Source organism: Astyanax mexicanus, chromosome 3 (genome assembly GCF_023375975.1).
Source record: "Astyanax mexicanus isolate ESR-SI-001 chromosome 3, AstMex3_surface, whole genome shotgun sequence".
NCBI lineage: Eukaryota > Metazoa > Chordata > Actinopteri > Characiformes > Acestrorhamphidae > Astyanax > Astyanax mexicanus.
The window spans coordinates 8367111-8382538 of record NC_064410.1 but is presented as its reverse complement, the minus strand read 5'-3'; the positions used below and the strand labels follow the sequence as shown (position 1 = coordinate 8382538).

The 15428-nt window shown below is 42.2% G+C and overlaps 1 protein-coding gene across 4 annotated transcripts in view; it reads left to right on the top strand.

Moving 5' to 3' along the window:
• The window catches only part of LOC103041816 (glutamate receptor ionotropic, NMDA 2B), a 118011-nt gene extending 109910 nt beyond the window's left edge, over positions 1-8101 (top strand). For all 4 annotated transcript variants that reach the window (XM_049475777.1, XM_049475775.1, XM_049475776.1 and 1 more), the window contains one exon: positions 4257-8101. In XM_049475777.1, the coding sequence (XP_049331734.1) occupies positions 4257-6281 (2025 nt within the window). In that variant the 3' untranslated portion in view covers positions 6282-8101. The remainder of the gene's footprint in view (positions 1-4256) is intronic.
• Positions 8102-15428: the final 7327 nt, after the last annotated feature.

Sequence of the window (15428 nt, the reverse complement as noted above, 5' to 3'; positions counted from 1 at the left end):
TAGGATTTGTAGGTTCTGTGCAGTAGGATTTGTAGGTTCTGTGCAGTAGGATTTGTAGGTTCTGTGTTGTAGGATTTGTAGGTTCTGTGCAGTAGGCTTTTGAGGTTCTGTGCAGTAGGATTTGTAGGTTCTGTGTTGTAGGATTTGTAGGTTCTGTGCAGTAGGCTTTTGAGGTTCTGTGCAGTAGGATTTGTAGGTTCTGTGTTGTAGGATTTGTAGGTTCTGTGCAGTAGGCGTTTGAGGTTCTGTGCAGTAGGATTTGTAGGTTCTGTGTTGTAGTATTTGGAGGTTGTTTGCAGTAGGATTCGTAGATTCGATGATGTAGGATTTGGAAGTTCTTTGTAGTAGGGTTTGCAGGTTATGTGCTGTAGGGTTTTGAGGTTATGTGTTCTTGGTTAGAGAACAGTTGTCCACTCTTGAAGGAAATAATTTGAGTGCACGCCTTAGCAGACAAACTCACGGTCATGGTGTCACTGACTCTTCCGTTAGCCATCGTGATTCTTCTCTCTCTGTTTCTCTCTCTCACACTCTGCCTCAGTCTCTCTCTCTGCTGTGATTAATAGAGTTTAATGGCTTTCTGTAATTCATTAAACTCTATTGTTATCACCACCACTTACCCTCTGACCTGTACACCGTCCGTCACTCTCGTTATCTTGTCCTCCATGCCGGGCTTGTCCTTCTGCTGTATGTCTGTTCTCTGGTGGTCTGTGCTGTGTTCTCTGAAAGGGGTGCAGATGTCTCTGTACTGATTTCTGTACTGATTCAGGTTCTTCACACAGGCCTTGGTTCTCCTACAGAGAAGAGTCCTGAGTGTTTCTCACTGATGGCAAAATCTGCAGTGTGAAATCAGAGAGTGGAGCTGCTGCTGCTTCCCTGCACAGCTCGCTCTGCACTCGCGCCCATCTGCTGCTGCTCGCAACCATGTGGACAAATAGCATCTTTCATAACGCTGTGGTGGTTGTGCTGGTATATACTGTGTGTGTGTGTGTGTGTGTGTGTGTGTGTGTTGGTTTCTGTGGGATATCCCACTGGAGTTGGTTGTTGGCCCTCAAGCCAAAGCCATTAACATCTATACTTGTTCTCAAATAACACACACAAACACACACACACACACACACACACACACATACACACACACACACGTCTGCTTAGTATTATCCCTTATATCAAACAGTTAATACAAATAATGTTTAATTATTTTGTTATTTAATTATTTATTTATGTGTCATTATTTTGACCCTGCACATTTCTATTGTGCACACTTCTATTGTGCACACTTGCCCCACACCCTTTTGACCGATACACTTTTAACCCATCCACTTATGACCCAGCACCCTACACACTGAAAAAATTATGAGTAAAAATTACCTAAAAAAAAAAAGTTTCACAACTTTCTGCGTTTACTTTTTTTTAAGTAAATTTAATTTCAGATAAATTTAAGTAACTTCAACTCGGTTTCAAGACTTAAATGTTACGCAGAGTAAATAAGTGAACTGAACTTCAGTTAATACTTTCTTTTAGTAAACTTTACTTAATTTCTGCGTGAAATATTACCTAATTACAGTTACTTAATTTATACAATATTACTCAAATAATTTATGATACAAAATATATTATAAAATTCCTGACATTTAAATATTTTTAGTTAAAACACACATATTACACTTTCTCAACACATGAATGGCATGTTATACATTCTTTGTAGTATACTAAAAAGAATGTATTACATGAAATCCATGTGTTGAGACATTGAGATTTGGTCTGTTTACAAAATAATGCAAATTTTTGAATGTGTTTTAACTAAAAATATTTAAATTTCAGTAATATGGTATAAATTAAGTAATTGTAATTAGGTAATATTGTATGCAGAAATTAAGTAAAGGTTACTAAAAGAAAGGATTGATTCAGCAAAAAAAAATAAGTAAAGTTTGCTAAAAGAAAGGATTGACTGAAGTTCAGTTCACTTATTTACTCTATGTAACATTAAAGTCTTGAAACCGAGTTGAAGTTACTTACATTTATCTGAAATTAAATTTTACTTTAAAAAAGCAAATGCACAATGTTGTGAAACTTTTTTTAAGTAAATTTTACACAATTTTTTTCAGTGCACCCCACACACTCTTGGCCTGGACTTGTCTCTAACTCTGCACACACTTTCTCACCTTAAAGGAAAATTCTGGTGTAAAATGGACTTTTGGTGTAGTAACACATGATAAAAAGTACTTACCTTTGATGAATAACACACCTCACACCAGAACACACCAGAAATTTTACCCGTTTGTCCAAACACCCTTCAGACTGGGTGACACGGGGCATAATTTGCCCTGAATTATCCAGCTCAAAGTAGCTTCACACTTCCTTGCTAGAATCCGGAGAGCCCTGACGTTTAAAACGAGGCATTAATAACTTAAAAAGTACACAAGAAGCTTATTAAAAACACTGGTCACATCCCATAACGCTAGCTTCAGCTCTGAGCGCCGCCAGTACTGAACTGAAAATAATAGGGGTGTCACGATTTCGATATTGTATCGAAATCGATCGAAATTATGTCATGGTTTTGAGCATCGAAGTCAAAAAGATGATCGACGATCCCTCCCTCTAAGCTACGCAAGCACGCGTGCGCACGCTACACAAATGGCGCAGCACGCTACGCAAATAGCGCACCACACGCCACGGACATTGTGACTGCTGAAAGAGCAGCCCTTTCTCCAGAAAACGTGGACATTCTCGTCTTCTTAAAGAAAAACTTGAAAATATAAAAATAACAGTTGTTTTGTCTAGCCTCAAATATGTTAATAGTTTTGGTACCTTAAGGAGCATCTTTCTCTCAGATAAAGTTAATAATATATCTTTATTAAAGAAAAAAACTTCTCATTCTCAGGCAGGAGTCTTATTTGTCATGTTTAACTGTTATAGATTATTTTGTACATGACTGTTTTTGTATTTTTTATTATTTATTTTATGTTGCACAATTGCTGTTTTAATAGTGCACACTGCTGCTAACAAAAAAAGCCTCTCGATGGCATAACATATATATCTTAAAAAAACTGGCATAGGCCTCTCTGCTGTAAAAAAAACAAAAAGAACATCGAGAATCGGATCGAATCGAATCGTGACCCTAAAATCGGAAATCAAATCAAATCGAGGATTTAGAGAATCGTGACACCCCTAGCAAATAACAAAGACATATATATATATATATACATAGACTCCACATAGTGTAGCAGCCGGCGCCAGGAGGCAGGCTATGCAGAATCTATGTATGTAGGGCTCTCCAGATTTTAGCAAGGAGGTGTTACTTTCAGCCTGGATAATGGTGTAAAAAGCCATTTACCGGCGAAAATTTTGCCCCGTGTCACCCAGTCTGAAGGGTGTTTGGACAAACTTAAAATTCCTGGATCTCGGAACGCTGTGGGAGAATGGAGGTGTGCTATACATCGAAGGTGTCTACTTTATCATGTTTTACTACACCAAAAGTTCTCCTTTAAATACTCTTTCCTTACACACTTACTGCACACACTCTTGCCTGCACACTCTCCCCACACATTATTGTCTTGCACACAATCTCACTGCACACACTCCTGTCCTGAACATTCTCACCCTGCACACGTTCTTGCCTTGCACACACTCCCACTGCACACTCTCAGCCCACACACTGTCACCCTGCAGACCGTTGCCCTGCACACTCTCACCTGCACCCCACACACTCTTGACCTGCTTCGTACTCTCACCTCACATGCCTGGTCTCTTACCTGCTCGCTCACAGCAGCGATCAGCAGATCATATTTGCTTCCATCCCCCGACTCGCTGTGTCTGAGCTGTGGGAGCCTAACAGCTACGGGAGTGACGTCAAAACACAGTTTACAGATAAACAACCGTTTGGCTTCAATCTTCTGAATATATATGTGTGGCATATTTTTCCTATCAACACCTCCAACCTGTTAACTTGGCAAAATGGAAGCAAATGTGTTCCTCTAGCAGGATCATCTGTGGCAAGCGAGTTCCGTGACTCTATTGTTTAGAAAATCACACCTACAATAACACATTTATGGCATTGCTGATTCCCTACACTCTCTACATCAGTTTGGACTCTTGGACTCATGCCTTCTCTTCCTGTTGACTATAGCTGCCTTTTGTTTGCTGGATCCTGTTTCTTGTCATCAAGAAAATTTGTGTTGCCAAATGTTTCTAGATCAGTATATTTTCTCAGCGACCTGACAGTCTTCATATGTACCTCTCTTCTTCTTGTGTTTCAGGAGATATACAGCTGCATCCACGGAGTTGAGATTGAGGACAAGAGTTCAGCGCTGAATTCCCCCTCAGCCACCATGAACAACACCCACTCCAACATCCTCCGGCTTCTCCGTACTGCGAAGAACATGGCTTCCCTGTCTGGGGTCAACGGCTCACCCCACAGCGCTCTGGACTTTATCCGCCGCGAGTCGTCCGTCTACGACATCAGTGAGCACCGCCGTAGCCTGGCCGGACACTCGGACTGCAAGGCCCCCTACCTGCCGGACGACAACATGTTCAGTGACTACATCAATGAGGTTGAGCGCACCTTTGGCAACCTGCACCTCAAAGACAGTAACCTGTACCAGGAGCACTACCTACATCACCACACGGGCTCAGCTCTTGGGCTGTCTGGTCCACCTCTCCCCCGTCCTCCCAGCCTGGGGTCAAGCAGCTCCTTGGAAGGTGGCATGTTCGACTGTGAAAGTTTAAGCGGTGGGGTGGCACCAGTCTTCACCACCCAACCCTGCTCTGCCCTTACTCACAGGAACATGAGCAAGTTTGACTTGCTGCAAGCCCAGACCCCACCATCCGCTCCAGGTTTTAAGCAGGGATTAGCTGATTTGTATGGGAAGTTCTCATTTAAGGGCGGTGCCTCCAGCTCAGGTTACATCCCAACATGTCATGACCGCTACTGCAGTGGTGGAGATGATATGTCTGACATCTCCACACATACCGTCACCTATGGCAACCTTGAGGGCAACAGCAAGAAGCGCAAGCAGTACCGGGATAGCCTGAAGAAGAGGCCTGCATCGGCCAAGTCTCGCCGCGAGCTCGTCCGAGAAATGGATCACGCTGAGATGGGTTATCGACGCCGGCCACATCACAGTCACCACCATTATCATTCCAAACGCTCAACATCCCCACCCCTGCGAGGAGGAGGAGGGTCGTCCTCCTTCCTCTACCAAGACAAGGAGGAGAGTCTGCGGGACTTCTACCTCGACCAGTTCCGGCCCAAAGAGGGCGTGCCGCAGTGGGAGCACGTGGACCTTACGGATGGGCCAGGTGGGGTTGTATCTGGGGGTGCAGCCAACTGCACCAGTTTGGTGCCAGTGGAAGACTTCCTAAAGAGCAAACCTTCAAAGGTGGATAGTAAAGGTGTAGGTGGGGATTGGGAATGCCGGAACTGCCGCGCAAGCATCGCAGGAAGCAAACGTATGCCATTGCATTCTGGTTATGGAGGGGGTGGGGTCACTAGCTGCGGTGCCTCTGGAGCCGGGCTCGGTGGCGGGGCCAGTCGGCCCAGTTCAGCCACGTGTATGAGGTGTGACGCATGCAAAAAATCTGGCAACCTTTATGACATCAGCGAGGACAGCAACCACTTATTGGAGCAGCTAGTGAGTGGAAGGGGGCAGACTCCATCACAGCGGCGGCGAGCTTTCAGTGGGAAGCCTCTCCGGAGACAGCACTCGTATGACACTTTCATGGACATGCAGAGAGAGGAGGGGATGGGGCTTGGACTAAGTGGGGATGTCATGGGTGGAGCCTTACCTCCACCCCCTCGCAGTGTGAGCCTGAAGGAGAAAGAGCGCTACATGGAGGGCAGCAGTCCCTTTGCACACATGTTTGAGCACCAGGTGACCACAGACCGGGAGTTCTACAGTCCAGGTGACCATGGAAAAGGTTCAACATTTGGCCTTTTCCAAGGGGGTGACCTTGGACCTCACCGGCGCTCGGTGGGAGAGAGAGACCTCAGGGAGAGAGGCTTGGCCGAGGGACCTGGCTACTCTCTTTCCAAATCTCTCTACCCAGATCGCACCAACCATAACCCTTTCATCCCCACATTCGGGGATGACCAGTGCCTGCTGCACGGAGCCAAGAGCTACTACATGAAGAAGCAGCAGCAGCAGCTTTCCTCCTTCCTGCCCTCCTCTCGCTTTCCCAGCCAGCATTCCGGCAGCAAGCTGGGCCTTGGTCCACCCAGGCCCTTCAACGGCACCAACGGCCACGTGTACGAGAAACTCTCGAGCATTGAGTCGGACGTGTGAGACAAAGTGAGGAGGAAAGAGGGAGGAGAGGAGGATGGAGAGGGAATGGAGATGCTAGAAATGGGGTCTAGGAATTTGGTGTTGAGGTTGTAGTAGAAGGCCTTGATTTCTGTATGTTTGCACCGGTCAAATCTCAAACTCTGAGAAAGCATACACCCCATCCTGTGAATCTCACGATTCTCTCCACAGCCTGCAGAGTGCTAAAGAGAGGAAGTGGAGAGATGGAGAGATTAGACAAGTGGCCATCTGGGCAAGTGTCAGAGAGAGAGAGAGAACTGGAGAGGAGAGTGCAGGAGTTCTGTCAACCCTCCCTAAAAGGTTTTTCAGTTTCTCTCTGTCCTTCTGTCTCACTCTCTTTCTCCCACTCACATCCTGTCTCCTGCCCTCTTCTCCTTCTTCCGCCTCCTCGGCTCACGTGTGAAACAGTGAAACAATCATTTAAGAGAAAATTCTTACTGACGCCAACAGGGTACTAATCAATAACACTACCAATAGCATTGTGAAGCAGAGCTGGTACTAAGACTGATATTGCTAATGCCGGTTAAGGTGTGTAAAAGGGACACTTTTGGCATTTTGGACGCTGTGTTGTCGGGCTGCGTGGCACTAGGCTCGCTCCCGAATCAACACAGCGGACTCTTTTCATTTTCCATTCTTAATGTCTCGCCATTCTGATGGTTCCAGAGTGACCTAAGAAAGCGTTTCAAACTGTGCTGATAAGAATGACGGAAAAAGATGAGCTCAAGAACGGAGTGGTCCATCGGCTCATTCTCGACTCATCGCACACTCGCAAACACACACAACACACAAACACATACTCACATCCACACATCCACTTAAAAATACACACATTACTGTTCTAAAAGCCAGGGCCGAGATCCTCCGCTGAACGAGGGTGTCCTTTGGTGTCATTCGCAAACCTCAGCCACTGACCTCAGCCGCTGACGTGGTCCATTTCCACCCAAAAGCCCTGATTTTGACCATATGACGTTCACGTGACCCTGTTTCTCACTTACTTGTGTCACTTTTCTTTTGAAGCCAGTTGGCAGGTCAGGGTGTGATAATCAGAGCAAGTGGTCAGGAAGGAAAAAAAGAGAAGGACGGCGGGCCTGTCAGTATCTGCTGATGTAAATACCACACTCTACTTTCTACAGTCTCTCTCTCTCTCACACACACACACACAAAAAACTCTCACACACTCGCACATAATTCTCTTACAGTCTGACATACAGGATGGACCTTTATTATACCTTTTACAAAATTTAACAAATAACCACAATAAGAAGAAAAACAAAAAAAAACTCAAAAACAAAAATATGCAAACTGTAGTTAAGACTAAAGTATTACTCATTATAAGCGATATATTAAGCAGTAGTTCCTTTGCTTTTAAATTCATGCTAATGATTCTAGTTAAGAAGCGACTGGTTAAGAGTGTGTTTTGCTTCTCGGAGACGCCGCAGTGTGTGACGCCTGTGTTTCTGAAGCGCTCTGTAAGAACATTTGTTTAGTTTTTAGGGCTCTTCGGTAAAGTTTCCCTTAAATTTCGTTCTCGTGATCGCTTTCTACAGCAGCTCATCGTGCTTTCCGCTTAGCCACACCGCGGAACATCTTTGATCATCTAGAACACTCTTACACTCACGTCACGTTCTCTCGCCGGCCCACACGCGCTCCGCCTGGTGTGAGCTTCTGGTTTCCGAAGGCAGAACTTCAGTAACATTCGCTGCTCCTGTTCAGTTCGGAATTAATTAATACACGTACATACACACTTTCTTTACTCTGCATGCACACTTTTCACTCTGTGTACACACTTTACACTCCTTATTCTGCACACACACACACTCGTCACTCTGTGTGGAAGCAGCAGGCGTCCGGCTGTGGGCAGGAAGGCGGAGCTGCTGCTGCTGCTGTGGATTCAGCCTCATTCACACCATGAAGCTTTACTTGAACCTGAGTCTCGTTCCCATGCTGATGTACTGTATGAAGAAGGGCCTAGAACATGAGGAATGTTTGACTCACACAGACGTGCACACGCAGGGAAGCCCATTCCCACCGGGATCAGCAGAAGAAAAACACACCAATGTTTCAACTCCCACTCTGGATCTACCAGCCAATCCATTGTTTAGAGATCCAAGTAGTGTTGAGTGCAGAGGAGGCAAATCTAGGTACAGAAAGTTAAATCCCACCCTAGGAATTGAGTTATTATGAGTTACTGGGTAAAGGAAAAGTCTTTATAGGCAAGACGGTTCACTCGGCAGGCCATCTTTACAAGGCCTTTAGGCAGTTATATTCATTAATGTCTCCTTTATTTTTAGATGGGGAGAAATCAAAATACTGGGACCAAAATGTCTAATTAATTTTACATTTAATTTTAGATTTTTTTTTTTTTTTTAGCTATTTCTGGCTACTGCACTGCACAGATCTCCTTATCAAATGAGCACGCTGACTTTCCTCCACTCAAGGAGTAAGCAGCTAGCTGATTGGCTGCTTTTGTTGAAGTACAGAAAGAACTTTATACTTGATGGATGCTGGGTCAAAACTAGTACTATGTACTAGGTCAATATTTTAGGAAAATGTTTTAGAGACATTGAGATAATTGGTGTTTTTTTCTATGCTCCCTAATGGGAATGTGCTCCCATACACACACACAGACACACACAGACACACAATTTTTTTTCGTTGTGTGTGTGTGTGTGTGTGTGTGTGTGTATATGTGTGGGGTGCAACGATGTGGCTAATTTCACTGTGTTTTTGCCTCTGAATCATTTAGTGATCACTGTCCACTCTGGATATGCTAATGAGGAGTTAGTTATCCGCGCTTTTCCAAAGTATTTCTCTAAACGTTCTTTTTGACTGATCTTTAGATCCCGCAGTGTTTCGGTAGAACTCTGATTAAACTTTTTAAACGTGTGTGTGTTAAATTAGCATGTGTTTGACCGTTTTTACATATGAACTCTGGTTTGCAATAAGCGCTGAGCAGTGTGTGGGTGTGGGTGTGTGTGTGTGTGTGTGTGTGTGTATGTGTGTGTATTAAGCTGAGAGTAATGTTTATGTTATGGGTACCACACTAGATCTGACCTCCCCCTCAACCACCTGAAGCAGCTACACCAAACTCTAGTCCCCTGTTGGGCACCTTTAGCCTCGATACAAGATGAGGTATTACAGTTGGGAATGGAGGCGTACAGGTTAAGTATGGCTTCCTGCCGATGTTGCAGCTGGGCCTATAGATCCTGCTCTACACTCGTGGTCCAATAAATGCTTGATTGGTGAAATATCTGACACTTGAGAAGAGAAAGTGTTGCAATTTTTCAGAGAGATTTCTGCAAATAACTGTTACTTGTGGGCGAGTATTATCCTGCTGAAAAATGCCAACATGTAGCCACAAGATGTCCTGCACATATTACTGAGATGTTAATGTCCCTTGTATCATTGCTATGGTAACAGACCCCAGCAGTGGCGGCAGTATGTTGCTCCACAGTAAAGGCTGGATTGAGGTTCTCACCACAAGGCCTCAAAACTCAAACCAAACTGTTGTTGGATCCCAAACAGAACCTGGATTTGTCACTAACTGCATGACAGTCCAGGTTTTATCATTCATGACACCATTCCAATGGAAGGCCATGGTGGCTGGTGGATGGACAAGCATCCCCTGCTTCTCCCAGTCCAATTATGTGCCCCTATTTAAAGTCTGTCAGCAGGGCAAAATGTCTTTAAGTGCATCATTGAAGCATGTCTAGCACTCAACAGTCTCTCACCAAGAGGTACGCTACCCAAAAGCATCATCTGAGAGCCTTTTTAAAAAAAGGAAGTAGAGGTAGTAAATCTATACTCTTCTGTGGCAAGAGCTAGTATCCAGTCCACACCTTCTGAGACATGACTGCAATACTGAATTTTGCAGCAATCTGGGTCCATTACTCTTTAATGCATTTTGAGTATTTTGGGTGAAATAAAGATAAATAAAAATAATTTTACCCAAATTCTGAGTAAATTGACTGAATTAGGAACTGAAAGGTTTTTTATTTTGGGATCAGTGTAATAAATTATTGAAGGTTCTAATAGTCTCTAGCTGTGAGGGTGGTCCTGCTTGGATGTATACCTGCTCATCATAAAAAGAACCACAGTGTTTCAGTCCCAGATTCAGGGTCAGTGTAGAAAATGAAAGCAGGGAATGGATTTAGGAATAGGAAGTGGAATTTAACTGGGATTTGCAGAAGGGGTTGGTGGTAAGAAATGGTGTAAGATTTTGCAGAAGGGATTTGTAGTTATGTTATATGAAGTGGAATATGAAGTTGAGATTTGGTTTAGAGTTTGGATTGAAGATTGGATTTGGAGTTTAGAATGGAGTTTGGAGTTGGGATGTGGGTTGTTTTGTGGACTTGCAGTTTGGGATGGAGTTTGGCTTGTTTTGGGGATTTGGAGTTTGGAATGGAGTTGGGATTTAGAGTTTGGAATGGAGTTTGGATTGTTTAGGGGATTTGAAGTTTGGAATGGAAGTGTAATTTTGAATTGGGATTTGAAGTTTGGAATGGAGTTGGGATTTGGAGTTTAGAATAGAGTTGGGATTTGGAGTTTAAATGGAGTTCGGAGTTGGGATTTGGAGTTTGGATTGTTTTGGGGATTTGGAGTTTAAAATGTTGGATTTGGACATTGGCTTGGAAGTGGAGTTTTTAATTGGAATTTGGATTGGAGATGGGATAGTTTTATGTGTTTAGAGTTGGATATTGAATTATGGACAGGGTAATGGACGCTACAGTGCTTGTACCCATAGCATAAACTGCTACACTCTCAGCTTAATATGCAACTAAGCACCTGAAGGTGCGTTTGCTCTCACGGCATATCTATACGCTTAACGACATCCTTTTACTCGTACATCTATAGAATAAAGGTACTCTTAGGCGAACAGTAGGTATGATTTTTCTATAATTCTTCTTAGTATTTTTAGCACATTTTTAAATTCTTTTGGTTCATGTTTATCATAATTATGACTTATCTTATGAGATATACGGTAGTTGATACAGTTAAACTGAGGAGAGGTAAGATTTCCTGATTCAGTCTTTATTACTAACGGTAGAACTCGGCTCTTTTTAATCTTGTTTAAGGAAAAGTGTAAATATTAGCTTTATTTCTCTCACTTTAGACGAGGGTTATTACAGCGCTCTGTGTTTCTTTTGTACTTTGTTCATTTGGCGTTATGTCACACATCAGGTGTGTCGAGAGTGTGTGTGTATGTGAGTGTGTGTTTTCTTGCAGGGTTCTTTAAGGTGGGAGGTGTTCATGGTGAAAGTGGCGTTTTCAGCGCCTTTGTCACTGTAATGATGATGATACTACACTGTTGCCATGGAAACAGAACGAGCGTATGAGGTGTGTGTGTGTGTGTGTGTGTGTTTGGGCATCACTGTAACGGCTCTTAATTCTGTAACCCATGGCCGTGGTCTGTTTTTCACGGCCTTCACGTTCAAATGTTACCAAATGGTTTTCATGGCAGTGATGAGCTGGAGATGATCAGCTGTACAGATTGTGTAAATAATAATCAGTGGAGACGATTCCTCTTATTCCCTCGATTTTGTATGGAAATAATATCAATGAGAAGTTGGCTGTTTTATTAGGAGGTGCTGAACACAGCGTGTTGATCATGGCAGCACTAATAAAGATCACTCAGATATCCTGTAGGACGCTAAGCTCTTCGCTGTCTTTGAACATGATCAATAAACTGATAAAGTGTTGAAAATTAATAAAAAAGATCTGTCTTACTACACTGGGCTATGACTGTCTGTTCTTTATTACACTATCTGCTGTACTACACTATATACTTCAGTTCACTACACTATCCACTATACTACACTATATACTACACTATCCACTACACTATCCGCTGTACTACACTTTATACTGTACTACACTACACTATTCACTCTACTACACTATATACTTCAGTTCACTACACTATCCACTATACTACACTATATACTTCAGTTCACTACACTATCCACTATACTACACTATATACTGTACTACACTTCACTATCCGCTGTACTACACTTTATACTGTACTACACTACACTATTCACTCTACTACACTATATACTACACTATCCACTATACTACACTATATACTGTACTACACTTCACTATCCGCTGTACTACACTTTATACTGTACTACACTACACTATTCACTCTACTACACTATATACTACACTATCCACTATACTACACTATATACTGTACTACACTTCACTATCCGCTGTACTACACTTTATACTGTACTACACTACACTATTCACTCTACTACACTATATACTACACTATCCACTATACTACACTATATACTGTACTACACTTCACTATCCGCTGTACTACATTTTATACTGTACTACACTACACTATTCACTATACTACACTATATACTACACTATCCACTATACTACACTATATACTACACTGCACTACACTATATACTTCAGTACACTACACTATCCACTATACTACACTATATACTACACTGTACTACACTATATACTTCAGTACACTACACTATCCACTATACTACACTATATACTACACTGCACTACACTATCCACTATACTACACTATATACTTCAGTACACCACACTATTTACTCTACTACACTATATACTACACTATCCACTATACTACACTATATACTACACTGTACTACACTATATACTTCAGTACACTACACTATTTACTCTACTACACTATATACTACACTATCCACTATACTACACTATATACTGTACTACACTACACTATCCTCTGTACTACACTTTATACTGTATTACACTACACTACTCAGTGTACTTCACAATATAATGTACTACATTACACTATCTGCTGTACTACAACATATACTCCAGTACACTATATCATCTGCTGTGCTACACTATATACTGTAGTAAACTGTCCACTGTACTACACTACACTACTCAATGTACCTCACAATATAATGTACTACACTACACTATCCACTATACTACACTACACTACTCAATGTACCTCACAATATAATGTACTACACTACACTATCCACTATACTACACTACACTACTCAATGTACCTCACTATATACTGTACTACACTACACTATCTGCTGTACTACAACATATACTCCAGTACACTATATTATCTGCTGTGCTACACTATATACTGTAGTACACTATCCACTATACTACACTACACTACTCAATGTACCTCACTATATACTGTACTACACTACACTATCTGCTGTACTACACTATATACTGTAGTACACTACACTATCCACTATACTACACTATATACTGTATTACACTACACTACTCAGTGTACTTCACAATATAATGTAGTACATTACACTATCCGCTGTACTAAAATATATACTTCAGTACACTGTCCACTGTACTACACTAAATTTACCTCATAATATAATGTACTACACTACACTATCTGCTGCACTAAACTATATACCGTAGTACACTACACTATCCACTGTACTACACTACACTACTCAATGTACCTCACAATATAATGTACTACACTACACTATCTGCTGTACTACAGTATATATTGTAGTACACTACACTATCCACTATACTACACTACACTACTCAATGTACCTCACAATATAATGTACTACACTACACTATCCGCTGTACTAAACTATATATTGTAGTACACTACACTACTCAATGTACCTTACAATATACTGTAGTACACTACATTATCTGCTGTACTACACTATATACTGTAGTATACTACATTATCTGCTGTACTACACTATATACTGTAGTATACTACATTATCTGCTGTACTACACTATATACTGTAGTACACTACACTATCCACTGTACTACACTACGCTATCCACTGTACTACACTATATACTGTCCTACACTACACTGTCCAATGTACTACCCTATATACTTTACTACAATGTCTACTGTACTGAACTAACTGCTGTACTATACTTTTCATGGAACTACACTATAGTACTATTAATCTACTGTACTACACTACTACACTGCACTGTTTACTGTACTGCACTATTTACTGTACTACACTATATACTCTACTACACTTTACTATCCACTAAACTACACTATATACTCTACTACACTACTGTGTACCACACTACCCACTGCACTTCACTGTGTACTGTACTACATTAATGTACACCACTATCTACTGCACATATTTGTACTACACTACCACACTACACTCTCTACTGCACTACACTCTCTACTGCACTACACTATATACTGCACTACACTTTATACTCTACTACACTACTGTGTACCACACTGCCCACTGCACTACTGTACTACATCTACTGTACTACACTACTACACTACACTATCTACTGAACTACATAAAATATATACTGTACTCCACTACCACATTACTCTACTGTACTTACACTATACACTGTTCTGCACTTCACGTGCACTGTTACTCTCTCTTCCTCTCTCTCACCCCCCTTTGTCTTTCTCTCTCTCCCTCCCTCTCCTTCAGTGTTGTGTCTAATCTATCATCCCCCGGCAGCGTCTCCTCTCTGCTCATTCATTTTTCAGTCACGCAGAGCCATATTAAACTTTGATAGGCAGGAGAAAGAGAGAGAGAGAGAGAGGGAGGAATATCATGTCTGGAAGTTTGAGGGAAGTTGGGAAAAGGGTGAGGGAGAGAAAGTATGGAGGACAGTACAGCACCAGCACACACTACTCACATCAACCACAGTTACCACTACTACTGTAACCATACTCTACCTTTATCTCTCTCTCTCTCTCTCTCTCTTTCTATCTCTCTCTCTCCTTCTCTCATTATCTCTTTCTCTCTCTCGGCCCTGCAGGCTCTCCAAGGCCCCGTTATATTGAGTGTCAGTGTGAGTTATTGGAGGGGGGTGTAATAAAGAGAGGGGAGAGGTGAATTGTGGATGTGATGCTACCAGATCATGGAGTAGAGAATGAGTAATAGACAGTGGTGAGAGAGAGAGAGAGAGAGAGAGAGAGAGAGATATTGTGAAGAATGTGGTAGCTGATGTGGAACAGATGAGTGCAGAACAGCTTCAGTCTCTACAAGCTGCTTCCTGCTTTCAGCTCAGTGCATACGCACACACACACACACACACTGTTTCCGCTATACACTATTACAAATGTATT